The sequence below is a fragment of the Pholcus phalangioides genome, unplaced genomic scaffold, assembly GCF_987345545.1.
Source record: "Pholcus phalangioides strain wild (caught in Gottingen) unplaced genomic scaffold, Ppha-v1.0 ptg000172l_1, whole genome shotgun sequence".
NCBI lineage: Eukaryota > Metazoa > Arthropoda > Arachnida > Araneae > Pholcidae > Pholcus > Pholcus phalangioides.
The window spans coordinates 3,124,862-3,151,429 of record NW_028301637.1 but is presented as its reverse complement, the minus strand read 5'-3'; the positions used below and the strand labels follow the sequence as shown (position 1 = coordinate 3,151,429).

Genomic DNA, 26,568 nt, shown 5'->3' with positions numbered 1-26,568 from the left:
TTTATACTTGGAAAGAAATTGTTGCAAAATGGGAGAGAATTTCGGAACAATCAACTCGATGTTTGGCGATTCAGCACTCATCTGGCGAGATTGGCGATCCGACACTCGTTATTTGGCGATATACCGCTCGTTATTCGGCACATTGGCGATTTAACGCTCGTTATTCGGCAACATTGGCGATTTAACGCTCGTTATTCGGCAAAGTTTCTAAACTAGCATTCGTAATTCGGCGAACATGCGATTTTTACTCCCGGAATGAAAATTTTTTTCACGAAACATCGGGATTTAACACAATGACAATCGAATGCAGTTACCCAGCAAAGCTTTGGGGTCTTTCAAGTATTATGTCAGCATCGGGGGGGGGGGGGGGGGGTGGTTTGAAGGTTGCTAACATCATCATTCATTTTTGAAGATATGAAATATTCTAAGCAGCCAACGAAGTTTTGCTGATGGGAAGGGGGGGGGGGGTCAAAAATGACTAAAAAATCTGCCGACGTAACACTTGAATGACATTAAAATAGTCTGTTCAATGAATAGTACTTTTACTTGCACCTTTACAAAACGGATATCTGTCTAAAATGGGATATTATTTCAGTCTGTTGATGTTCCATTTCGTACAGGTTTCACTGTATTTCTATCGCTGTGAGTATAGATAATACTAAATCCACGAGGGGTTCCATAAAATATTTTTTGAATAAAAACACTAATGAAAATAATCATAAAAGTGATTTCCAACTAATATGTTTGGCGCCTGAACCCCATTGAGGTGTGTCAGGAGATTTTTCAAATTTTAATTTAGTTGTGAAAGGTACAGAATCACTGCACTAGATCTTTGAAAAAGGTAGGAACAAAAGCACACATAACAAGCTGGTTTTAGACAATAAACATTTATTGAACGTAAATGCAACACCACAGAAAAAAAAGAAGTATAAACGTATAACTGATCTACAAATTGAGATCTTTCGATAGGGGAGGGGGAAAGAGAGAACACTTTGGATTTAAATTAATGCGGCCAAATTCAGGCTACAGAAAAATTTTCTATAAAAAAAATCAATTGAACGAATCAACAACAAATCAATCATTTCAATCAAAAATTAAATAATTCGATAACTTCAAAATAATCTCAAGTCTCTTCAAATGAGATATATATAAATGCGTTTCATCACTGATAATCACGATCGTTCTTTATACGAGAGGGTAACTGGCCTGTGTCGCAATGCCGCACTGATTGTCTTTGTTCCTCGACATGTAGATGTATCCATCCTGGCCCCACTTTTCACTCCAGCTATAACAAAGAAATCAGATATTTCAGAATTTTTGACAGATCCAAGACTTGATATAACGAGGAACAATATTTAAAGCATAAATGGTCAACCCATGGGCCAAATGTGACCCTCGAAATAATCTGATGTGGCCGATGGCGTTGTGGTTAAAATGGTATTAAATTCCAATGTAGGTGGCTCTCATGTCAAAAGAAATAGGTTAAGAGCAGAAATAATTTACGGACCCACAAAAACAGGAGAAATAATTTGAGGACTGGCTAAAATACATAAGCTGTATTTTATTTATTAAATCTAAAATTATGTAAAGGCTACATGAATTGGGTGAAATGTTAAGCTGACCGCAACCAGTCTGTAGACCAGCAGTTGAAGAACGCTGATTTAGAATATGAAGCTACTGAAGAAATAATGGTTGTGTTGACAATGACAAGTCGATTATTAGAAAATCAACAGATGACGAAACTCATGGAATGGTTTGGACTCAAGAAGAAATTGGTGCAGAAAGCGGCGAAACTGGAAGTGATAAATAAACACTAAAAGTTCAAACTAAATAAGTTGTTTCTTGCTTTGACGTTTGTTTCAGGGTTTAAGCTGGATGAAAAATTCCTTTCGCAAAAAAGCGAAAATGGGGGGGGGGGGGAAAGCTTTAGCAAAATGCTGCAATGCTAATGTAATGATTGATGGTTGGACATCTACTCGTTGCATACCTCCGGTACGCATTTTTGCGAAAGTGGTTGCTACTTTTTTCGCATTCTACGATTTTCTTTCTTGCAAAAAATGCAACCGTAGCTTAAACCCTGGTGTGTTTTCTGAAGATTGCACCATTGCATTTGAAGCTACGCAAGAGACAGATAGATTCTATATTTCAATAATTCGAATTTTTAGCACATCATTACTCATTGCAAAACTTCGAGAGTAGCTTCAGCAATTGGGAATGCAGGAAAATTCATGCATCTGCCATTTTCACTTTAAAATATGTTTAGTACATGCATGTGTGTGAGTGGTTTAGCAGTTAAAAAGAATTCCAGAATCAACAAAGAACACGATTAAGCATTAAAAAAAAAACTTGCCTGTTTTTAACGATCCAGTAGTCTTCCTCGAATTCAGAAGAGCCATAACCGACAACTAATACACCATGATCCAGGGTCTCGTTGCTGCACTCGGCTTCATCGTAAACACCTGAAAAATAATAATTTTTAAAAATAAAAATGCGGGGTAGTCCAACAAACTTGAATATTGTCGCAGAATGGGCAAATGAATGGAGCATGAGTTTCAGCACTGACAAGTGCATGGTAGCTCATTATCGATTCAACAACTCGCATTTCTTTTAGAAGTTAAATGGTAATATTACACTAGAGGCGAATAGGATCACCGATTTGGGAATTCTCATTAAGGAGTGACTCCGGTTTTCTGAACATTGTTCAGCAGTGGTAAAAAAAAACAACTAAACAACGAACAAAATACTTTATGTGTGTGTTTAATTCTTAAAAAGGTCTCTTTGTGTTCTCTTAAAGTGATCCTTCCACTTTTCAGGGGCTTAGTTTGTCTTAGGTTAGAATATGCTGTAAGGTTTGGGAGACCATACCTACAGAGTAACATAGACTCGGTTGGGGGTGCAGAGAAGAGAAACACCTGTTCTCGGTGGTACACAAGGCCTGAACTGTGAAGAGAGACTTGGTTTTTTTGGATATGTTTACATTAGCAGAATACAGGTGTCGAGGGATAGGATTGCAGTTTTCCTTTTCAACGGGATGGATCACGAGTTATTAATAGTGATGATAATTAGTTAATATATGATAGTGTATTCGATTAAACTGAATCGGGGTAAGACCAATTATTTTAAGTATTTTTATATTGTATGAAACAGAATGAAAATGTACGATTTTCGTTTACGCATGTGTATGTTGAATGAATTTTAAAAGGTCGTCAGGCATGTCGGGGAATAAATTTATCCCCCAGGCCTTTGATTTTTCATACAGTAAACTTAATCACACATGATTCCATTTATCGGTAGTAAAAGTCTTCGGTTACTTGCATTACGAATGTGAGTGGATGTAATTTCTAAATTAATGCGAAACTTGACATTGTTTTTGCTTGAACAAAACTTCAATATTAAGTAAAAATAGTGTTGTTGCTATTTGTAAAGTATCCTCCAAATGAGGATCAGCCAGACATGTTCTAGTTTTTGTATTCTTCATTCGACTAAACAACTGTTCACATATGTAAGTGCTGCCGAATATAGAAGACATGAACAATGCATGTTTGTGTATTTCTGGATACTTTTCTTCGGACACATACATAGAATAAAAATCAATTAACGAAGGAATTTCAAAAAACTTGCATCTAACTGCAGTCTCATTGCAAATCCTAATTGTAGCTCTGGTGGAACACTTTCGATATAGACAAAGAATGGTGAGGAAAACATTTTCATAGAAATTTTTTTCTTGCGGAAGTTGGAAAATCTGCTTCTGAATTCCATTTCAAATGCACTGTACATAATCGTCCAGTTTACAAGTTATAGATCTATTTACCAATTCCAATAATTTAGAAAAGCGTATGCAGTTTTTGTTTTGCAACTGATGTTCCCAAAGGACTAATTTAGTTTTGAACGCTTTCACGTTCTCATAAAGATTATGGACAAGTAGGTCTTTTCTCAGTAAGAAGTAGTTTAGATCATTCAGATGACCAGTGATATTGACAAGAAATACAAAATCTCTCACCCACTTTTTATCTTGAAACTCTCCAATAAGTTTTCCTTTGGATTTCATGTATTCACATCAACACACTTCCTCTTTCAAGGAAAACAAGCACTGAAGCATCTTTCCCTGGCTCAATCAGCGTACTTCCGTACAATAAATAACGTCGCCATGCTCAACTTCCAAATCCTCTAAGAATTTTCGAAACTGTCTATGGTTAAGTTGTTTGGATCGAATGAAGTTAACCGCTTTCACTACAACAGACATTACATGCTCAAAGTTGGAGGAAAACTTTTTGCACAAGTTTTTCTGGTGTATGATGCAGTGTGGAAAGCCATCATCTTCGTATTTTCACATTTTTTGGCATCTGACTTTATCAATGTAATTACCCCTGTCTTTTGACCGATCATAGAGGGAGCACCATCTGCAGTTTTGGCAGATATGTTGCCCAAGTCCAACTCACATTTGGCCAATGTTTCTGCCAAACTTGAATATAAGTCAAAACTTTGTGTGGTATCCTTAAGTGCCACGATACTAGCTAATTCCTCACCAATTTTTAAGTTCTTTTTCAATACCATGAATGAAAATGGCTGCTTGTGCGGTATCTGTTGCATCCATAGATTCATCCACAGCTACTGAGTAAAACAAAAATTCCTCACCACGAACACAATTTCCAGACTGTTCATTTGTTCCGAAGAATAATGACTGTTGACAGTTCAGCTTCAATTTCAGTTCGCTGACTTTTCCACTTCGAAAATGTCCCTCCAATCCAGAATACTTCGCACTATGCTTGGTATCGTAATGCCTCTTTATTCTTTCATCATGGCTATGCTCTCATTGCAAATAAGACAAACTGCTTTAGCCTTGTGTCCGACGATAAAATAAATAGATGACCACTTTTCTTGAAAAAATCTCACTTTTTCTTCAACTTTCCTTTTTTTCGTTATTACAATTCGCCATCATGCACTCATTTAAAGACTAAAAAGCTTCTGATCAAAGGCTTCAAAGACCAAAAACACAAGTAAACTAACTACCAATATTGTTCAAACCCCTTCCAACCAATCAAGATGCATACATCCGTCTACTCCTTTCCCACCCATGCATCCGAGAAATACGATACCATGAAAATTCCGTTCATTTCTGCTTTTCATTTGGTGTCAGAAGTGGGACGCTTCAAGGACTTGAATGGTAAAAACAAGAAGTATGGGAAAGGACGAGATGGGCGAACCACTGAAGCAGCTGATGGCAATGATGGATCAGACATCGCTACCATCAAAGAGGATATCACCAACTTGAGTGCCACAGTCAACATGTTCATCGCCGCCTTAAAAGCGGGCATAATTGATGAAGTGACCAAGAAGGTATGAGCAACAAGTGCTGCCATCAACACATCCGTCGCTGTAGCATGACACCGCCACTGCCCTTATGAAGGAAGACATCACCACTATGGGAAGCAGGATGGACATGATGGTTGAGAGGGTGAAGGCTGTGAAGGGAACTACAGCTGAAGTTCACAAGAAGCTCTCACAGAGGATACTATAGCTTAAAAAAAAGATTGAAGAGTCAATGTCTTCTGCGGATTTCTACCACATAGTGCCATCTATAGCTAACATCAATCAGTCACACATATCAAGCCCTCAACATACAACACAGAAGTACATCATGGGTGGTTTACAAGACCCAGTTTTTATGTTCTTTTTTTTTTTGGTTTTCAAGACCCAGATGGTTGCCTCTGTGAACAGATGGGACTCTGTACTAAAAGTCTTACCTCTATCTAGCCATTATACTCCAAGGAGAAGTGGCTGAGCGGCTACAGAATCTCTCTGCAGCAAACCACTTCACCAAACACTAACTCTGGCCATATCACTATACTGCAATTTACTGCCATTAATGAGATGGGTTAGAAATGAAGGTGATGTGTACCAGTAGTCGCCTAAGGCTCGTTAGGGAAAAATTCCATATCCCAAGGGTGCAAAATGCTCGCCAATAAGGTGTTAAGCGAGATGACTCGCTCCGATGGATATATATATATATTATCTCACAATAAGATTCTCATTTATTTTTTTTTTGTATCCTGTGTATATAATATGGCAAGTGTAAGATAACAGATGGCATGGTGGGGGGGGGGGGGAAAGCTCAATTGCTTTTAAAACATACCTCCATCCTAATATGTGTGTACATTCATCTTAAGTAAACCCTGAAACTTCTCCAACTCCGAATCTCATCTCGTCTGTAATCACCACAAAATTTGTTAATTGCGACAGTACCCAATTGTCCGGGGAAAATATGTTGTCAAAAAAGTTTGTACGAGGTATGGCTTTTTTTTGACACTAAATAAAGTGTTCCAGACTCTGCCACGAAGCTGGGCTGGAGGAGATCTCGGCAACGGGATAAGTCCAGTGGCAAAGTTCTGGCGTTCATTCATTCAGGGGTGTAAAATGAAAATTCGATTTTTGTAGCAACAAAAAGTTGAAAATGAATTAGGAGTTTTGTATTTTTTGTGTATTTGCCTCATTCATTGGTGACTTCTATTTTATCAAACATACCAAAATGCTTGGTAATGATGCATAATAACCAGACTTGTCACATTTACTTTGATGTTTTTTGTGTGGCATCATGCATGCACAACTTAAAGGGAGTATTGATTACCCAGGGCCGTAGTGTCTTCTCAGGGCATTGGGGGCAGATGTTTTTCCTTGGTACCCTTGAAAGAGTTGAGCTCAGAAAAAGGATTTTGAGTCCCATGCAGCTCTGGGCCCTGGGGCACTGCTCTGATTGCCTCAGCCTAGTTATGGGTCCATGATTACCTCACAAGAAAAAAGTTTGAAGAAACCCTGGGTTGGGGATACTTCCAAATGAGTCAGAGCCAAGATAAAGGGACTATTATTTCATGGGATAACAATCAAGCACAGTAATATGTGTTAAAAGAAAAGCTGACACCCTTGAATCATTTAAAAAATATCAATGAGCTTCTCTCTTATTTCACGACTGATGGTAGACACCATGACGTAGTGGGTTACCTATATAATTATCGAAGGAGAATATAGAACAAGTATCCTGTGCAAGAACTTACCAGATTTATAGAACTGGAATGATTCGTGACTTGCATCAATAGCAACTGAACAAGGTCCTACCGTAGCAACAGCAGCCTTGAGCTTGTGTTCATCTCCACTCGGAACATCCATGAACCCTGTGTCAATGGCACCACTGTTACGCTTCTTATAGTGACATTTGCCCTCCTGTAATCAACATAAATTCAATGTTTTATAATTCACCAATAAATAGTTACGTTTTTAGAATAAACACAAATTTTCGATTGTTTGTGCATCGATACCTGCTTTAATATACTCCTGCGAATTATAGGACTTATTTTTCCTTAAATCAGTGAAATTTGCATGCAAGGATTACAAACCATGGCAGATTGTAGCATATTTGCCGAACTTGGAGAATGAGAATTCAGGAGGATTCAATTTTTCATGCGGATCGAAATTCCTTACAAAAACCATCCACGAAAAAATATAAACGATTTTTAAAAACTATGTAGGGATTTTTCATAAAGGGGAATAAAATCGTAGGGACTTTTCTCTTTGGAAAAATCTGACATCATTATATTAGCTACGGCAATTAACTCAAATTGTTGATAACGTTTTCGTGACCATCATTTGATGAAAATGATCTATTCGGGTTCTAAGACGATTGTCCGTTTGAGTTAGTCCTTAACATTTCCCTAACACTAGTGGTTGGCATCTTCAGAATTGTTGAAACTGGAACAAAAAAGTCAAATTTTGCGGAGTCTCAGGTTGCATTTATGCCCTCCAGTGGCTTGGCCTACACTATTATTTTCTGATTGGTCGGTTGATCTTATGGCCGGTGGGAATGTTTCTTAGTTTGGAATAACCCGACTGGTTGTTGTTGCCATTCTGTTGCTGGATTTCGAAGGGGGGAAGTTCTTCTGAGAGCTGGGGGTCCAGGATTTGCTCAATATCAAAGTTTCTTCTCTTCTATTATAGCTGTTTTTGTGCTGGAAGATTTCAATAGCCTCTCTGTAGATATGTGGGAAGAAATGGTCAACATTAGCTATTACCTGTACTACCTTTACCTACCTTGCTGAATTGTGTACACCGTGGCTGTCATTACGGGCATGCTCCGCCACCGCCGACTTTTCTGTTTGGCCCATTCTGCAGCATCGCTCTTGCTCTTTTATGCGTTTAGCCACAGATCTTTGCCGCCAGCCATAAGATCAACCGACCAATCAGAAAAAACAATAGTGTAGGCCAATCCACTCGAGAGCATAAATGCAATCCAAGGTTTTGCAAAATTTCACTTTTTGTTCCAGTTTTTCCAATTCTTCTGAAGATGGCAACCACTATTGTTGGGAAGCAAGGGACGTTGAATACTAACTCAAATGAATAGCAGTCTTAGAACCCGAACAGACAATTTCCTTGAAATTAGCCCAATTATAGCCAAACAGCGGGGTAAATTATCTGTAATTTTAACACTAGAATTATGGAAATTTCGAACTACCTAGAATGACAGATAGCGGTCATTTTGACCACAACAGGAAAAAAAATCAACATAAAGTTTTTCTCTTTATCGAAACTTCTTAAAACAGTATTTGTCTCTATCCTCTTAAAACCATAGATCTCAGACTTATTTTTGCAATAAACCCTTGTTCATGCACCATTTTCTTTTTGGAATTTGGGTAAAAGGGCTTGTTATGATAATGACTAATCTTGCGTTTAGTTACTTTAAAAAGAGTTTATGAAGTATAATACGCTTGAGAAATTTGCCAAGAGATTGCATGTGAAGAATGAAAAAACCGTGAAAAGCTCTCCAAATCCTGAGCAATGTAAAATATATACACAACACAGCTTTTCAATGTTGATATTATTGTGCACCGAATGAATTCATTTTGTAAAAAACATACACATTCATTGGTGGTAGAGTAATAAAATTTCGAAATGAAAAATTTTGTTTGTCCGCGATTTCAATTTCATGTGCACGCAATACTCAAGACCTACTCTTTTTTTCTGCTTCCCTGAGATTGTAGAATTATTTTTTTGCTCAGACAAAAGCATGATATGTAGTAAAATGACTCCCACCATCATCTAGAACAGCGTTTCTCAACTTTTCCGAGTGCAAGAATCAGTAAAATATCTGAATCGAATTGATGAATCACCTGTATCCTGTATTACGGGACAGTCATGTAATTTTGGTTGTTTTGATTTTTTTATACATTCGACCATTTTTCAAGTTTATTTGATTTTTTTAATATTTACTAAAGTTGTGAACACAGTGTTTTATTAATATATAAATTATATTATGATAACTGATGTCGGGTTCAACGTAATTTACAGCAATTTCGATAATAATTGATGAATGCTACTTCTGGCAACGTATTTGATCACAATTGGCAATGTCCCGTATTTTATCCTATTCAAGATCCCAGTTTACCGTATTTTTCTCAATGAAATATTGTCATCAGATCATTTTTGAATACAGGGTAGGCAAAAAGTCCGTAGAAACGTTAAAAATTCATAAAAACTGGAAAAATAACCGAAATAAAAATAGTTTGCAGGGTTAGCATCGCTAGGTCACTGGAATTTCTTTTTAAGACAGGGGGAAAAACCCAAAACAGTCTATAGGTGGTGCCGACATACACAAGTCAAAGAAAAGATATGCAAAACAACGAACAGAATGCCGAGCAGATCCGAATACAGTAGACTCTCGGTAACTCGACACGTGGATAACTCAACATATATTATTTCCCTTGGTTGGCTCAATACTAATTTCAATGAAGGGGAAACTCTCTAACTCGACACATGTTTGTCTTGACTCTGCTTAAGTCAACTACGACTTTTGTCCCTTTACTGCAACTGGTTTTTACAATTGCTTGTGTTTTACCATTCCAAGAACTTTTTGACGTTGGCTGTGGGTACTTCGATAATCCTTTGTTTCTTTGTTCTATATGATGGGTCCCTTTTTTGCGCTATGGGTGGGGGAGGGGCGTGCATGTGAAGAATGAATGTTTGAAGCCTCTTGGCCGGCCTATCATTTTAGTGGCATTGACAGGTCTTTCATTCTTTTCAAAGATTTTTATCCGTATTGGATGTTGAAATTGCTAACATCCAATAGGGATCACACCACACTTTAGGGATCATCCACGCTTCTTTGACCATGAAAAGAATGAAAGACCTGTCAATGCCACTAAAATGATAGGCCGGCCAAGAGGCTTCAAACATTCATTCTTCACATGCCTGCCCCTCCCCCACCCATAGCGCAAAAAAGGGACCCATCATATAGAACAAAGAAACAAAGGATTATCGAAGTACCCACAGCCAATGTCAAAAAGTTCTTAGAATGGTAAAACACGGGCAATTGTAAAAACCAGTCGCAGTAAAGGGAGAACGAACACCAATCTTTGGAGAACGATTATTTCTCCAAAGAAAATTAATTAATTAAAATAAAAAGATTATTTCTACTGAAGATTCCTCCCAGATTAAGTGTGGAGAAAGCATAAACAGCATTATGGGTGATTGTATCGATGATGAATTTGTGAGTATTGACTCTGATCTTGTAACTTCAGGACTTTTAGCAGACGACGATATTCCAGAATCAATCACCCAAAGCAAGCGCTTCATGTTTCTAAGAAATAGAATTATAGAAAGTTCCAATGAAGAAGTATCTGAACCATCTCTCCATAATGCACTAAAAACTCTAGATGTGGTACGTCACTTCCTACACAGTCAGGAAAAAGCCGAACAATCGCGGTATAAACTGAATAGTGTAGAAAAAATTTTGTTTTCTCTTCGGAAAGAAAAACAAGCAAATATACTTGATTATTTTTCATGAGGTTAATTTTTTTTATAAGTTTTGATTCTATTTTGAGTGAAACCTCGCTAACTCAACATGTTTGTCGATACTTTTGGGGTGTCGAGTTACCGAGAGTCGACTAGTTTATTACAGCAGTATGTGTTCCACATGACCACTACCACAGGGGATAACACATTGCAGGTGAGTCATAAATCCAGCAACGGCAGAGTGCAGCACAGGTCAGGATGTATACATGACATCTCTCTGCAGATCACATCTTTCAGTTCTGACAGATTGGATGGTCCCGATCGATACACTCAGGATTTCAAATATCCCCATAACCAGAAGTCTGTTGGTGTCAAATCTGGAGACTGAGGAGGCCATGGGAACCTGCAATGCCTGCTAATAATTTTGTCTTCCTCGAACATCTGTATAAGGAATGCCTTGACTGGAGTAGCAGAGTGACTAGCTGCTCCATCTTGCTTAAGCATGACAGTAGAAAGTGCATCTCTTTTACACAAACATGACAACCTTCTTGCGCAGAAGCGTTACATAATGCTGCACATTCACAGTAGCTGTTTTCCACCAATTTAGTGGGCACTCCGTTTCAAAGAAGGGTCGTATGATGAATGAACCTATGAACCCATACCACACTGCCACTTTTGGGGAACACAATGGTTCTGCATCTGACATTGATTAAATGTCACCCAGATGCAACAGTTATGGGTATTGACATTGACATGAAAAGAAAAATAAGCTTCATCTGTCCACAAGATGTTGAAGAATCAGGTAGGATTCTGTCCAATTTTGGAGAAAGCTCACCTCGCAAATGCTTCCCTCTGTATGGTATCTGCTGGTAAAAGTTCATGGCATGACTGCAATCTGTATAGGTACAGATCAAGAATATCCATGAAGAATATTGCGTACCAAGGATGGTGGTAGAAATTTTTTCTCCTATTGCCTCCCAACTCAAGCGAACCCATAGAATCCTATGTTATACATGTAGCTTCTATCCCCGGACCATTCCAACACCCACTGATGGGGGGGGGGGGATATTGTCCACTTTGGGAAACACTGATCTAGCAGGCAGGCCCTTAGGCTGGAATTTTTCGTGGAGTCCCCCTCCCCATAGTGAATATATAGTATGAAGAAACAAACAAAAAAAAAATAATTGTCTCTGACCCCAAACTGGAACCCTGTCCATAGGTAAAATTGTGAAAGATTTTTGTCGAGTAACTTTGCATTTTTCACTGCACTGCATTTACTGATCCAATGTTGCACAACAAAAATATCTTTTTTTTCACAATTTTACATATGGACAGGGTTCCAGCCTGGGGGTCCGAGACGATTCTTATTTTGTTCTTTCTTCACAATACATATTCACTATAGAGGGGGCCCAGCACTCCACCAAATTTTTACCGCATTGCATTTGCTGATATGAAGAGCCATAGAAACGTTAAATGAATTGAATTACATTCTATGAGAAGCTTCGAGCTTCGTCAAAGTTATACCTTTGAATGGTACAAAATGGGTACTTGGGAAAAGCAAACACCATGATAAAACATTTGTTTCCTCAATATTAACGTTTGCATAAAAAGACTGTCCATTAGCATGGTTTTGCAATCATATTAGTGTATAATATCTAGCGGTCTAGTGTAGTGGTCAAAATATAACCTCTACAGTAATATTACGTAGAACTTATAAAATTACTCTACAGCAATTTTACCACCAAACTAGAAAACCCAGAACATTTCTATTTTAGGAATTTAAACCTTAACAAGATCAGAAAAGTCGTGAAATTTCAACAACCTGAGATAACCCGTTTGGGTGTAATTACACATTAAAGTAGCTCAGTTACAAAATGACTGCTTCTATCGTTCTAGTGCTAACAACTCCAATCATGAAAACAGAACATACAGACTAAACAGGATGTATATGTTCATTTCACTGTGCAGAAGGTGTGGATCTGGGGGGAAGGTGATCATCCCCACCAAGTGAAATGCGATAATATTGCAATTCAATCAATCTGTTGAAAAATCACCTGTAGCAATGTTTTTGATTAAATATCAAATTCAAGAAAACTTTGACTAAAAAGCAGAAAAAACCAGGAAATTTTTAAAAAAAAGATGGGATACAAAAAAAAAAAAAAACCAGGAGAAACTGCAGGGCACATGGTCACCCCATTCAACAACCAATTCTTAGCAATTCATAAAATCCCCCTCCCAACAGTGAGCTCTAGATCTGCCCATGCAGTGCAGAGCCATAAGAGCTGGGTTTGCTCGAGCACCATACGATTAATTCATAAAAGGGAATTTTTTTTTTTTTGCATAAAGCTAAAACACCCACAGGTCTATAAAATGCTTCCAATGCCCATAAACAGAGACCGAACTGATGCTAGCTGTTTGGTGAATTGGTCTTCTTGCCAGGATGAAACATTATTTATGATTTCGCACGATTTCAACAATTTAGATTACACATCTCGGGTCATTTTGGAGAGAGAGAAAAAAAACAGGTTTTTCGAATTTTTTCGGGTATAGAGATTTTTCGCAATCATGGTTAGAATTCGGGAGATATAATAAGTACCTGATTTCCAGGAAATGAAGTAGAAATTCAGGAGCCTCCGAGAAAATCAGGGAAACTTGTCAGCTATGTTATAGGCAGGAAATACTGTAATAATAATTTTTTCACCATCTTTTCTATGTATTAGGATATTGTCACCAGCTAAAATTCTAAAAATGCATCACGATCCATGCTCATGGAATAAATTTCGAGAATCAAAAGCGAATTTGAACTGTTTAAAACATACTTTTCCTTTGTAAGGATAAGATTCTTCCGTATCGATGCCATGGTTCTCTTTTATGTATTCAAATGCTTGATCCATCAATCCTCCATTACAGCCTTCGTTGCCATACCTTGTTGAACAATCGATAAGATTCTGCTCGCTGAGCGAAACAAGCTGTCCTGTCCTTCTAAAATGTTGGCCCTCGAGAGCACCAGTCTGTAAAATGGAATAAATTCTAGTATTAAATTAGAACTAAATCATGTGAACATGAAATTTGAATGAACTAAACACATTACAGTAGAACCTCTTGATAATGAAACCCATGGGACCAAAAATTTTGTCCGCTAACAGGTGTCTGCTAATGGGGAGGTACGATGTACAGTAGAACCTCATTCATAAGACTTTCACATATACACGATGTTTGGCTTTAGTTGCAATTAGTTCCTATAAATGTTGAAATCGATGTTACTATGTGTGTTTTTAAAGTTACCAGTGTGGTGGTTATGCATAATCATCAATTGTCTAAATAAAGAAAGCTTGATCTGTCCGCTATCAAAAGTGTTCGCTAACAAGGAGTGAAATACATTAAAGCCATATTCTATGGGACAGGGATAACGAGGAGGAGAGCGTGCCCGAGTGGCATGGTGGTAAGATACTCGTCTACCATCATGAAGGTTGTTGTCTGGGTCCCGGGTTCGAACCCAAGGGAGGATATAGATAAGATATTTTCCCTAACGAACTCGAGGCGACCACCAATAGACAGTGCCTTCACTTCCAACCCATCTCACTAATGGCAGTAAATTGCAATATAGCGATATGGCCAGAGTTGGTGTTTAGTGAAGTAGAAGTTAACGAGGAGTGTCCATTAGGAGAGGTTCCACTGTATATAGTTATTAGAAAAGTTTTTAGTTTCTTTGAGGAAAGTTTTGGATTTCGCAATAAGCAATGTACACAAATTGCAATGGAACTTGGTCAATTCAAATTTTTCGAGAATTTGAACCCATGAGTTTCCTCTGATTACATACTGAATTTTTTTGTTTATTTAATATATTTTTGGATAATTAAAAGGGAATGTAGGGTCAGTCCTGCAGATCAAATCTGCCCTCAGGGTGGTGCGTGAAAGCTGGGAACTGTAATATCCATAGACCCCTGGCATAACGGTCCGAAATTGTCACTATATATTCGGTTAACCAGTTAAGTGGTTATGTCGGCATGTGCCGTCGCTGCCATACGTAATGGGGGTGCCTACGATGGCATTTGCAAACGTGCAGACTTTTTTCGGCCTTTTTCACCAATCAAGTGGTTACGATCGCAATTGCCGTCGCTGCCATACATAATGGTGGTACGTACGACGGCATTTGCCGACGCACAGACTTTTCGGTTTTTTTCACATAGATATGACGAAATAATTTGTCATACATGTGCTGCCATCTCTGCACAGCCATCCTTCTATTTTATTATCTCATCACTAGATGGAGTTGACAATTATATTTCAAGGTCTGAGATTCTTATTACTATTATCTTTGTTATGTTTTGCAAAGCTGCAGCCCCATCGCTTTTGTTTCAATTTCCAACTCCCTGGCGAAGATGCATCTGTTTTATTACTCATATATCTTTTAGCAAAGGTTCAACTACTATGGTTCCACATAAATGCATCAACAGCATTTCTTTTAGTCACAGGACATTATGACCCCCCCCCCCCCAACTTTTGTGGTGTCATATTACGTCTTGACACATTCGAGCTATAAAAAAACATGCTATAAAAATATTTTAATATTTCAAATTTCCAAGAAAAGGAAAAAAAAGTGGGCACTGCGGGTAACGCTCTGAGAAATTAATTTGACAATTGATTGGTTAAATACATTAATACTTATCTTTTGTTCTGTCTGTCTGTCTGTGAAATGGTAGTTGTGTATCTGCGAACAAGGCTGATTGTATGGATGCCAGTTTCAGATCACGATCTTTTGAATGCAATATTCAATGCAAATCGGATTGGCCTTGAAGCTGATTGGCTCCTGCATAGACACAGGGCTGGAAATTACCCCCATAAATAATAGTTGTGCGCTCTTAACAATCACATTTCATTTCACTTAAGTTTCCTGATCGTTCTCGACTCCAGTCGTTAACTCTCCATATGGTTAACTAACAGCCCTGCTGTTTTAATAGCTAAAATCATGTTATAAGTTAATTGATTGGCCCTGCTGTTCCTGGCTGGTCAGGATGCACATGATCTTAATGAAATTCTAAAACATAGTTTCCCAAACTCTTTTATCGCATCGCCCCCTTCTTCAGAAATTTTTTTCTCCTATCCCCCCCCCCCCCCAACGCAATCTAACCCATAGGATTCCATGTTAAACATGTAGCTTCTACCGCCCCCTGGAACATTCCATCTCCCCCACAAGGGGCCGTTAATGCCCACGTTGGGAATCACTGTTCTAAAAGTTCTCTAATAAGTCTTGTAGATTTGAGACTAGTGAATGGTTACTTAACCACACACCGCCAATCATATATCACCATACGACAATTTCCAACCAGTGAAGTTGGGTGGGGAAATGAAGGCGGCATCTATTGGTGGTCACCCCAAGCTTGGTAGGTTTCATTTGTTTTACAGTTTCTTGTCAAGTCACCTGTTTCTGATGTTCTTTCCCGGATTCTAACCTGCAGACCTTGATGGCAACCTTCATACCACTGCGCCACTCCAATGTAAACTTCAAGTGATAAACTGCTGAGAGGTTATTTCGATGAATTGATGACTGCTGGCTGATAGTGATGTCCAGTTCCTCTTCACCTACCAACATTTATTTGGCTGGAATGTATTGTAAAAGTTCATAGATCACTTTGTACTCTACTACCGGATGCTGACTGTTGTTGATTGGACTTGATCATCAAGCCATCTTTCTTTCATTTGCCGTCTCAACATGTTTGGTTTGACATTGTGTTCGTAACCAGATTACAAAGCTTCTTAATTGACAAGAGGAAAGATGATACTGAACAGAGTATGGACTTCTAGTTTTTCGCGTGACATCCAACCATTTTGACTACCAAATTATTGAATTAACGTTTTAACCATAAGTTAAGTTGCAAATGATTTAGTTGTCAATTAGAAAAGTAGGATAGAATCTGGTTTATTTCTTCGGTTAAGTAGGCCCGAACATGCTCCAGCGGGCACGGCCTCATATTATCAAATGAGCATTCACCACTTGATTACTTACAGATTTTAGTAATTGGCACAACGTATCTACTTAACTACAAAACACTTGTCAACTAAATGACTTGACATGTGCAAACCGGCCTTCAGTTTTTTTTTAGCTGTAACCCATTCTAGGATTGGAGTTTTTAATAGGACTTTTTGCTAGATTTAGTACCAAGTACCATCACGGGGAAGTGATGACTTCACTCTTGAAGATGCTCCGAAGCAGAGCAAGAAAAAGGTAAAAAAAAAAGCTCTCCAATGTCAGGCAGCCATTAGCCCAGAAAACTCAGAAAGACTTTATGAATGATAGCCTCAAATATATATTAGATCAAGTCAAGGGCTATACTAAAGTTTTTCTTTGTCGTCCAACATGCGCAATGTAACAAAGTGTGTATATAAAAACATTCAAATTCATTTGTTGGCTGAATTAAGTTCTCAAATGAGTCATTGCACAACCATGATCTAATTTCAGAAAGCCGTGGTAAATCCAGGCGTGGATCAGGACAATGTGACGGGAGGGGCAAATTGTGTAAGTTTGTTTGATCATCCCATATTTTATGGGACAAAAAAATGTTCCAACATCATTCGGCTCTTGGGAAGGCATTTGTTCCCAACACCCCCTTCCTCTGTGAATCTGCACTTCAGCGAAGGCAGATAACTTCAGATACGAATGGAGCAAAGGCAGACATCTGCTGCAAATAGAACAGTGGCAGATGTATTAAGTTGCGAATGGAGCAGAGGCAAGTGGATCTATACTGCAATGTGTTTGAGAAGCAACTTATTGTGTAGGTGCATCAGATCATCCTGCATTTTATGGGATAAACAAATTTCCTCCCTATTATTTGGCTCTTGGGAGGAGTGATTGCCCCTTCCCCCATCGCCCTCGTTTAGATCCATGCTTGAGTAAATCTTACTTCTGAAAGTAGTGAAATAAATTACAATGTTCTTTCATCATATGATCTGAGAATAATTGCATTCAAAGAGAACTTATGAAACAAAATTAGAACAAAATTCAGAAAAACCTACAGCACTAAACGACCAACAAGATCCGCATTGTCCTTGATCTTTGACTGGTGTTACGTAACCTTCCTTCCTCCAATCAACTGACTTTGGCACAGCAATGTTTGCTGGAACAAGGAAAGATGATCCATTTGCTTTCAGTTGCCTGTAATTCCTCTTGAACCCGTTCATGGTGCCAATAAATTCATGGTGAAGCTGAGACGAGGAAAAAATTATTAAAACACATTTGAAAGAGCATTAATCAAACTAAATACAGGGCAAACGTAACGTGTTCGGCCATACCAGAATGGGTAATAGACGAGTCCACGAAAAATCTGAAGCACCCGTAATTGATTATGGGGGGGGGGGGGAGGGATGAGCCTAGTCTGAAAAAACAAAAATCGTGAAGTTCCTGAGAGGCCTATAAGCACATATTTGGAAACAACAGAAAAAATTCTATAAGGTGGCACCAACGCCATTTGAAATATCTGGATTTAATGTTGAGCTACAAGTGCTGAAAGATTGGCAAAGTTCAAAATCCAAAAGTCACCGAAATTTTTCCACCTGAAATTCCGCAAACACCCTTGTAGCTGCGATTGGTCAAGTTTACCAAAAGCTTTTCCATGAAATCAGCTTTTCGAAAGAACCTACAATAATCGATATCATCATTCTGGTACAAGAGAAATTCAGCCTTTTGTTCACAATATATCAGTAAAATTGATGTTTATAAAAGCAAATATTTGACAAAAATTCATAATAGGCAGATACAGATTTTGGCAACAATTTGATTTTGCAGGAAAAATTCTATAAGGTGATACCCTCTCTATCAGGATATCTGTATTTGATGGCTGGCTAGCTATAAGCGAAGAACTGTCACCGATTTCAGTGATATATTGCAAACAAAAGGCCCAATTTCACCTGAACCAGAATACTGGTTTGGTTTATAGTAGGCTCTTTTGAAAGCTAGTGCAATGTGGACAAGTTTTTGGTATACTTGACCGATTGTAGCTAGAAGGGTATTTCCGTAATTGACAATGAAAAATGTTGACAATTAGATTTTGAACTTCAGCAATCTTTCTGCACCTGTAGCTCGCCATTAAATCCAGATATTTTGATGAAAGAATTTATATCACGTTATAGGACTTTTTCCATGTTTTCCAAATATGTACTTAGTTTTGTGTAGGTCTCTCAGCAGCTTCGTAAATGCTGGTTTTTTTCAGACTAGATGCATTTTTTTCCCATAATCGATTATCCACCATAACTCAAAAACGCTTTGACATAGAATAGGGTTCGTAGGGTGATTCATGTTTCACTTAGGCTTGTCTATCACCTCTTTTCATTTGGCAGAGCATATCACATTCACCTTGTATATTGATAAAGCTGAATATCAATTCATGCTCGCTCTATCCTCTAATGTCTTAGAATTTTATTTCCAACCAAGTAGGCCCATCCAATAACTAATGATGATGGCCTCCCAATTTGTTATAATAGAAATTTGGCCCATTTTTTTCTAAACACTACACTAGTGTTCAAATTTCAAGGCATTAGCCCAGGGAATAGCATAGGGACCTCCATGACAACGAAATCTGGAGTATGATTTTAAAGATTAAGTATGTAAATTTATAGACTATTTCTTCCAGTTAAGTAAAGGACTCTTCCTTATAATGCCACTGTGCCCAAGGGGTCCATGATGTCAAGATGACTACAACTCATAAAACACACACACGCACCTTGTCCCCATTCCTCTGTGGAACTTCTAACGAATCGGTACATGTTTGAATATGCATGTATGTGTTGTGAAACTAACGTGAAGTTTGTTTATGGGTAATGATCATTATGTGCGGTGCTGCCATCAATTCTTCTAACTTTGAGTGAAGTGTAATGATTGAGTAACTGTATCGCTGTGGACCTGTTTCCCTCTGTGGCGAGGCTTTTTAATGGGGAGATCAAATATCGAGATGGCTGCATTACTCACTTAATGATTGTTACTCATAAGATTATCATCTCGGCAGTTGAAAAAGTACCTGGCTAGAGACTAGATTGGTCTTGGAATGTTAGCAGCTAACACTACAGTAGACTCGTACTCTGGTCCTGCCAGCAGGCTTCCTGCGAATGTACTATGAAAAAAAATGTCACTGCATGTCTGTGAGCAGAAGTTTATGCTATTTAGATAGGTCTTCCAGTAATCTGGAGATTTTGAAAATCCAGCATACACTGGTCTGATGAGTGAGAGTCTACTGTATTTGATGTGAGAACGGGACATGTGTGAACTTCTGATAATCATCTCTCCCTCACACTAACCGATATGTAATCAATTCTGTGAATTTATATAAATCATTTTTTCTCGAAGTGTGCATCACCGACCCTAAGAATGTGACTGTGGGCTGTCCAATATTAACATGTGCCCATTCAATGCCATGAAGTGGTTATTTTATTAAACTATTCTGGGGGGGGGGGGCACAAATAAACAATGACTAAGACAAGGGAGCTAGGGGTCATAAAATATGCCAAAATGCAGACCAATATGATTGAAATCGGCCAATTCAATCTATTCTTCAAGTCTGTAATTTATGAATTTTTCAGGAATTAAATATTATCACAATCTGTAACTCAAATTTCCCATTTTTTCCCTCGAAAAATATGAGTATTCTCGGCATGTTGGTCTCCCTCGATATTTCTCCAACATGCCAGATAATCCAGGGAATATGGTGATTTGAGCCATTTTCATTTACGACATGCCCTCATGGTATCATTACACATTGATAACGTATTGCATTTTCAAAATTTTCTGCTATTGCGTTGGTTCTTACCATGTCTCCAAACTGGTTCATGCCTAATTTGTAACTCTTCTGTCCTTTGTCAAACAGCTGATTGTGCTGAGCAATCTTATGCTTGTTCTCCATGAACACCTTCATCCTGAAGAAGTCCTCCGTCTCCTTATACAGCTTATCTACCAAGATTAATTAAAACTGTATTAATTGCTCATCATGAAACACTGGCTTTTGCCGCTGTCATTAGAATCATGATGGAAGGATTTCCAGCTCATAAAAGAAGAACAAAGAAACAGATGAATTCACAGAAAAATTTGAAATTCCTAATGCATTTCGACACACCATGGGTGCCATCTTCAGACGATAAATATAACCCCTATCAGACCAAGGTCCCACTTCGGTTGGTTACCAAATCTTAACTTGCGGTTGCTTAGCCGAAAAAAAAAAACCACCTGATTTGTGATACCAAATTCTTTACATGGCATTTGATTCAAACAGACATTTTTTCTCACTGAGCAACCGAGAGTAAAGGTTTGGTAACCAAACCAAGTTATATTCCTCGTCAGAGGGCGAAAGTGGTATATTTATCCTCTGAAAGCAGCAACTATTGTTTGTATCGAAACATGTAAGGAATTCTGTGGTTTTTATTTACCTATTTGTGTTTTCCTTCACTGATTATATCATGCAAAGGAATATTTTCTAGATTTCGGGCTGAGTGCCCGAGTGGTGCAGTGGTAAGGTGCTAGTCTTCCACTAATGAAGGTTACTGTTAAGGTCCATGGGTTCAAATCTGGGCATAGGATTGTCAGAAACAAGTTGTCCTACAGATCCTGGGGAAACCACAGATAGATGGTGCCTCCATTTCCCACCCAACTCCAATGGTTGGAAATTGCAGCATGGCGATGTATGTCCAGAGTTGGTGTGAAGTAAAGTAGTTTCGAGGTGCAATTTAATTCTGAATAAACAGCCCCATTCTTTTACTTTGATTAGAAATTTTTCTAATCAAACTTCTTTCTTGGAGAAAACAAATTCTTATCATCCCTGGTTAAGGCAACCCATGAGATCGAATGTTTAACCGTATTTCATGCCCCCCCCCCCCAATCAAAAATCGATATAACCCATTTTGGGAAAAACTGGTCTAAACTTCACAAGCCATGGAGCTCTTTTACACACTGTAGTCTATAAATGAGTTTGTTTTGATGCTAGGCATTTAACAGGACCTGTTTCTCATAAGTTCGGGCCCTGGGGAAATATGAATTTTTGGGACCGTTTATAGTGTTCTTTGTGACAAATTTGTTGGAAGGTGAGCCCGTGCCTATAATACAAAAGGCAACATATTTCTGGGCTCCGCCTCATTTGCCAACGGCTCTGGTTTCAACTGACTGCACTTGATTTCTGGAAATAGATTTATGAAAAGTTTCTTGGATAACCTGAACTCAGTTAATCAAGGTTCAGATGACCATTGTTCTACTATATTTTACCTTCAATAGGGAAAAATTGCTCAAATTTCAAAACAAGGCATTTAACATGCAAAGAATTATGTGACAGGAGATATGAGAGAGAGAATCCCCATGAATCGACCAAAAAAGAGGGTACGATTTGTACCCATTGAGGGGGAAAAACAGTCAACAAACCCAAGTGCAGATCTAGATGGGTGTGATCACCCCTCTCATCATATGCAGCTGAAGACTGTCTTCCTCGGCATCATTAGCAGCTGCAGATGTCTGCCTTTCAGGGGGGGGGGGTGATGGGGACGATCGCCCCTCCCAAGCACTGTATAATAATGGGAAATCTGTCTGTCCCGTAAAATACAGAAGGTTTATCAAACTACAGTAACACCACTTTGCTCCTCCTGTCACATTGTTCAGGATCGATGCCCATGCCAACCTTGCAGAATGAAAATTAGGGAGATTTTTGAGCAGGTTCAAATTCCATACAAAGGCATACATAAGAGAGATTTTTGAAAAACAAAGCATGGAGTTTTCATAAATGAAAGTAAAATTGTAGAAATTTTTCCTTTTTGGAAAAAGAGTGATTTGGGACTAAACATCCCCAATATTTGCCCAACAAAAAGTTAAACTACCTGTCATTAAAGAGTTGATCAACGTTGCCCAAGAATATTAAGACACAAACGAATAAGGAAAATACACGACCTTGTGTATTTGCCTTATTCATTGATGTCTTCTTAATACCTGTCATTACTATACTCAAATGCAAATCATGCCATTTGGGACAGACTTATTCAGAATGGGACATATCTTCGCAAAATTGACGCATCTACCTTGCCAATTTGACTGTCGAGAAGCTGAACTGATGTTGGCTGTTTGGATTTTTTTGTCAAAATGAAACATTTCTTCCTAATTTTGGGCAATAGTGACAATTTGCTTTATGATTATGATCTATCAAATAATGGCAGTTATGCTACATTTCAGGAAGGGGAACGAAAGCAGACTTTTTTTGGGTGAATTCTCTAGGAATAGTTTTTCACGGCAAAGAAAACAGGGACTTTTTTGTAATCATTGTTTATAACTTGGAAGATAAGTTATTTTTACCCCACAATATATATATTTTCAAAAAAAAAATTTTTAAATTTCCCTCCGTTAAAACCATGCTTGGCTCTAAAGAAATTGAACAGGTGACCAAATTGTTCTTCTTCAATTGGTCAAGCCCTAAATATAATGAAGAAAAGATAAATACTGTTTGTTCCTTACTGAATTCTGCTTTGAAGGCTTTCCATTCTTCTTTTATGACATCATCGTATGACAACGCTCCATAGCAAACCATCGCACAACAGGATAACACGCACAGCATTAATAACTTCATGATCCTAGAAAAAACAACAATTGCCTCATTAATGTGTATGATTCAAACAGAAATAAGAACATATAACTTATCAATGGATCATGTCGCTGATAGAGTATTTGGCGTATGTTTGGTCAGTTCGTGAAACATGGCCGGGTTGGACACTGCAATTTGTAATAAAGGTTGGAGGGTGTGACAAAAAACTTGTAATATGCATTTACATCTCTGTAGGAACAATGACAAAAATGCATAATTGCACAGGGTAGTTGCTTCGAAGGAAACACCAAAAATAGGTTTTATCGGTTCCTATTCTTCCATGATGAAATAAATGTAGTAGTTGATTATAAAATTGGTTTTCTGTCTATGTTCTCTATAGGCCTACAAATGTACAATTTTAGGATGATCTTAGCCAAATTTAGCATATACACCACAGAACCCAACTCTAATGATAGATATGCCACTTTAAAAGTTTGTCAGCACTGGGCATATGCCTGAAATGGGTAAAAAACTGTATGGCAACAATCGTCCTCAAGCCCCAACAATGACTTTTGAAATGTTTAATTTGGTTACCTTAGTTTTCCAACAATGTGCTTCAAACATATTTACTTCTTTGCAATGGTTTGCAACTTCTTCAATGCTCCCAGTATATAGAGAAAACTGGGCAGCACCAAGTATTATATAACTAGTAGAAAATATTTATGACATTTTTATGAAGTTTTTAATTGTATCTGTACAGAATTGTTTGACAGTGATGTCTTGACATGCAACACGAATGAGTCGCTATACTTGGATCAAATTGCACAGAAATTACGATAAAATTGAATTGCCCCAAACCTCTCCCAGGGCTCTCGATTAAGAATCACTGCTCTAGCAATTGCATACACAGGTTCCAAAGAACTTGAGCATCGAATTGCCATGCATCACTGAACTTTTTCTCCTATTGCAACTCAAAAACAAGCGTAGCATTCAGTCAAACCTTTTTAATGCGAAATGTGCTTCTCATGAAACATGTACAGTAATCTCTTGATAATTCGAGTCTCAAAACTTGGAGGTGCTGGAGTATTTCAAAATTCTTTTTAAAACCTTTGTTTTTCACCAAGCATGAGTTTTGCTTCATTTTGTCCCATTTCTCCTGCGGATGTGAGTAATTTCAATTGGAAAAAGGTCTCGATCCCTAGAATGGGGTCTCATTAACGGGGAGAATGAGAGCTGATCTCCCCATTAACAAGTCTCACCATAGAGAGCAACAGCCTACAGCGGAACAAATATGTTATCATTACACTTCGCTTACAATTCCAAACATAGATGGCAGCACTGAAAAATCAGAAACAACACTAGATACGCAACTCCGATTGTTAGGTATACACACTTTGTTCTAGACACAAAGATGGGCTGAAAGAGATCTGAGCAATGGGATAAGTCTGGTGGCAGAGTCCTGGCCTTCATTCAGACTGGGGTCTCAAGTGGATCTTCAAGCCCCTCTACAGTAAAATTTACAATGCAAAAAAATTAATATTGGAGCCCCTCGTCAGCCTCTTTTAAACAGTCTGTTGGTCTTAGCAGTTGTGTAATGAATTAAACCATAGAAATAATGACAAAATAGGAAGTAGTAGGACCTACCACTCAAAAAGCCATTTTCTATTTCATTTTGGATAGGGGTCATTTAAGTATTACGTCAGCATGGAGGGGGTTTCGGATTAGTTGACTTTTGATGACAAGGGGAGAGGGGAGTTTGAAGGTTGCTTCCGTCATCAACCACCCCTTTTTGAAGATATGAAATATTCTAAGCTGCTGACGAAATTTCGCTGACAAGTGTGGGGGGGGGGGGGTCGGGTCAAAAATGACTGAAAATCTGCTTATGTAATACTTGAATGGCTCCATAATAACATGAATTTTCAGTAATCCGGTGTTTTCTGTCCAATTCACCCCAACTTATTGAGACCGCCACTGTAATGTCAACCCTTCTCTGCCCCCCTCCCATTCAATACACAAATAATTAATTATTTACAGACCATTGTTGCCAAGTATGTATTGTTTGGAAATATATGTTGTTGGGAGCATTGTTAGAAATTGGTTGCGTGCAGTACTGTTTGTAAAGCATTGTTGCCGTGAAAATTGCTTTGTATGAATCGCCCTGGAGAAAAAGACTTGGTTAAGAACAATTGGCACAATGGGATATTTTTTTGAAAAGGCGTTGTTGAATATGCCTTAGGGACATAGTTTGTAAATTGCTTGGTTGCATGGCCTACCCCTAACAGTGGTTCTTCCCATAAGCACCCCAGTGCGCAAGCCTCTGGGTCCGCCCCCCCCCCCCGGCAATGTTGGAAAATGGCTGATATAGTCGATCGATCCCGCTTATAACGTTTTCGATAAACCGTCACAAAAAAACGTTGTAAGCGGGAGGAAAACGCTTCAAACGGGAAATTTTAACAAGTCGAACTAAGCGGGAAAACGTTGTAAGTGAGAACGTTATAAACGGGACTGTACATAGGAAAATATGTTCGAGTCTATTGTTGCCCCCTCCACTCTCCCAAAATCCCTATTGTTAAGACCGGAACAGTTTTTAACAAAAAACCATTGTAAAAATTAATTTACATCCAAAATTACAAATTTTTGTACATCAGTATAAAGTCGGGAGCAAAAATTTGATACAAATTTCAACTCTCAGATATCCAACCCCAGAATTCACAACAATAACATCAAACAATCAACTTTGATTAATATTTTGTCGCAAACAATACGCAATACATTACCCTACTTCTGGAACTTCACTGTTGAGAAAATACGAACCAAACAGTAGGAGAAACAAGACAACAATGAGCTGCTCAATTTGGAACTAAAACAAAAACAATTCGCGAAGAAAAATAGCAATCCGATACGTAACCGCTCTCTGATTGGATGGCACTCGACCAACTCGAGTCGCTATTGGTCGGCGTTTGAACTGAATGAAGCATCATCACGTGGTTCGAAGAAAGAAAGAGTGCGAGGGAAAGGAAAGTCACGTGACCCCCGGGATTATAGATGATGCAACATTGATAATGACACATGACCCCCCCTCCCTGTGTTATCACGGGTGTTTTGTACTGGCTGGCACCGATTTCTTCCAGTTTTTTTTGTTGTTGTTGTTTGTGTTTAGTTTTGTTTTGATGGATTCCAGCTGAAAGACGTCCCTGCCTTCATTTATATTAACGATCAATAAATAAATTGCTCAACACGCAAATCTGATAATTCA

The 26,568-nt window shown here is 38.3% G+C and overlaps 1 protein-coding gene across 2 annotated transcripts; it reads right to left on the bottom strand.

Annotated features, from left to right (window-relative positions):
* Positions 1 to 868: 868 nt before the first annotated feature.
* LOC149063386 (procathepsin L-like) lies at positions 869 to 26,225 on the bottom strand. Of its 2 annotated transcripts, none has more exons than XM_089255921.1 (8): positions 26,090 to 26,225; positions 23,246 to 23,361; positions 20,574 to 20,713; positions 17,791 to 17,979; positions 13,596 to 13,787; positions 7,050 to 7,215; positions 2,351 to 2,459; positions 869 to 1,285 (listed from the first exon to the last, which is right to left on the bottom strand). In XM_089255921.1, the coding sequence occupies exons 2-8, from the start codon at positions 23,355 to 23,357 to the stop codon at positions 1,186 to 1,188; spliced, it is 1,008 nt and encodes a 335-aa protein (XP_089112047.1). In that variant the 5' UTR covers positions 23,358 to 23,361; positions 26,090 to 26,225; the 3' UTR covers positions 869 to 1,185. The 2 variants fall into 2 exon arrangements, with proteins under 2 accessions (XP_089112047.1, XP_089112049.1); XM_089255923.1 differs by having other exon boundaries at positions 26,095 to 26,180.
* Positions 26,226 to 26,568: the final 343 nt, after the last annotated feature.

Coding starts and splice junctions, on each gene's coding strand:
- LOC149063386 (XM_089255921.1), bottom strand. CDS start 23,357: ATGAAGTTATTAATGCTGTGCGTGTTATCCTGTTGTGCGATGGTTTGC. Junction 13,788..17,790: donor CTTGTTGGTCGTTTAGTGCT/GTAGGTTTTTCT, acceptor TCCATTTTACAG/ACTGGTGCTCTCGAGGGCCA. Junction 1,286..2,350: donor TACTGGATCGTTAAAAACAG/GCAAGTTTTTTT, acceptor TCTTTGTTATAG/CTGGAGTGAAAAGTGGGGCC.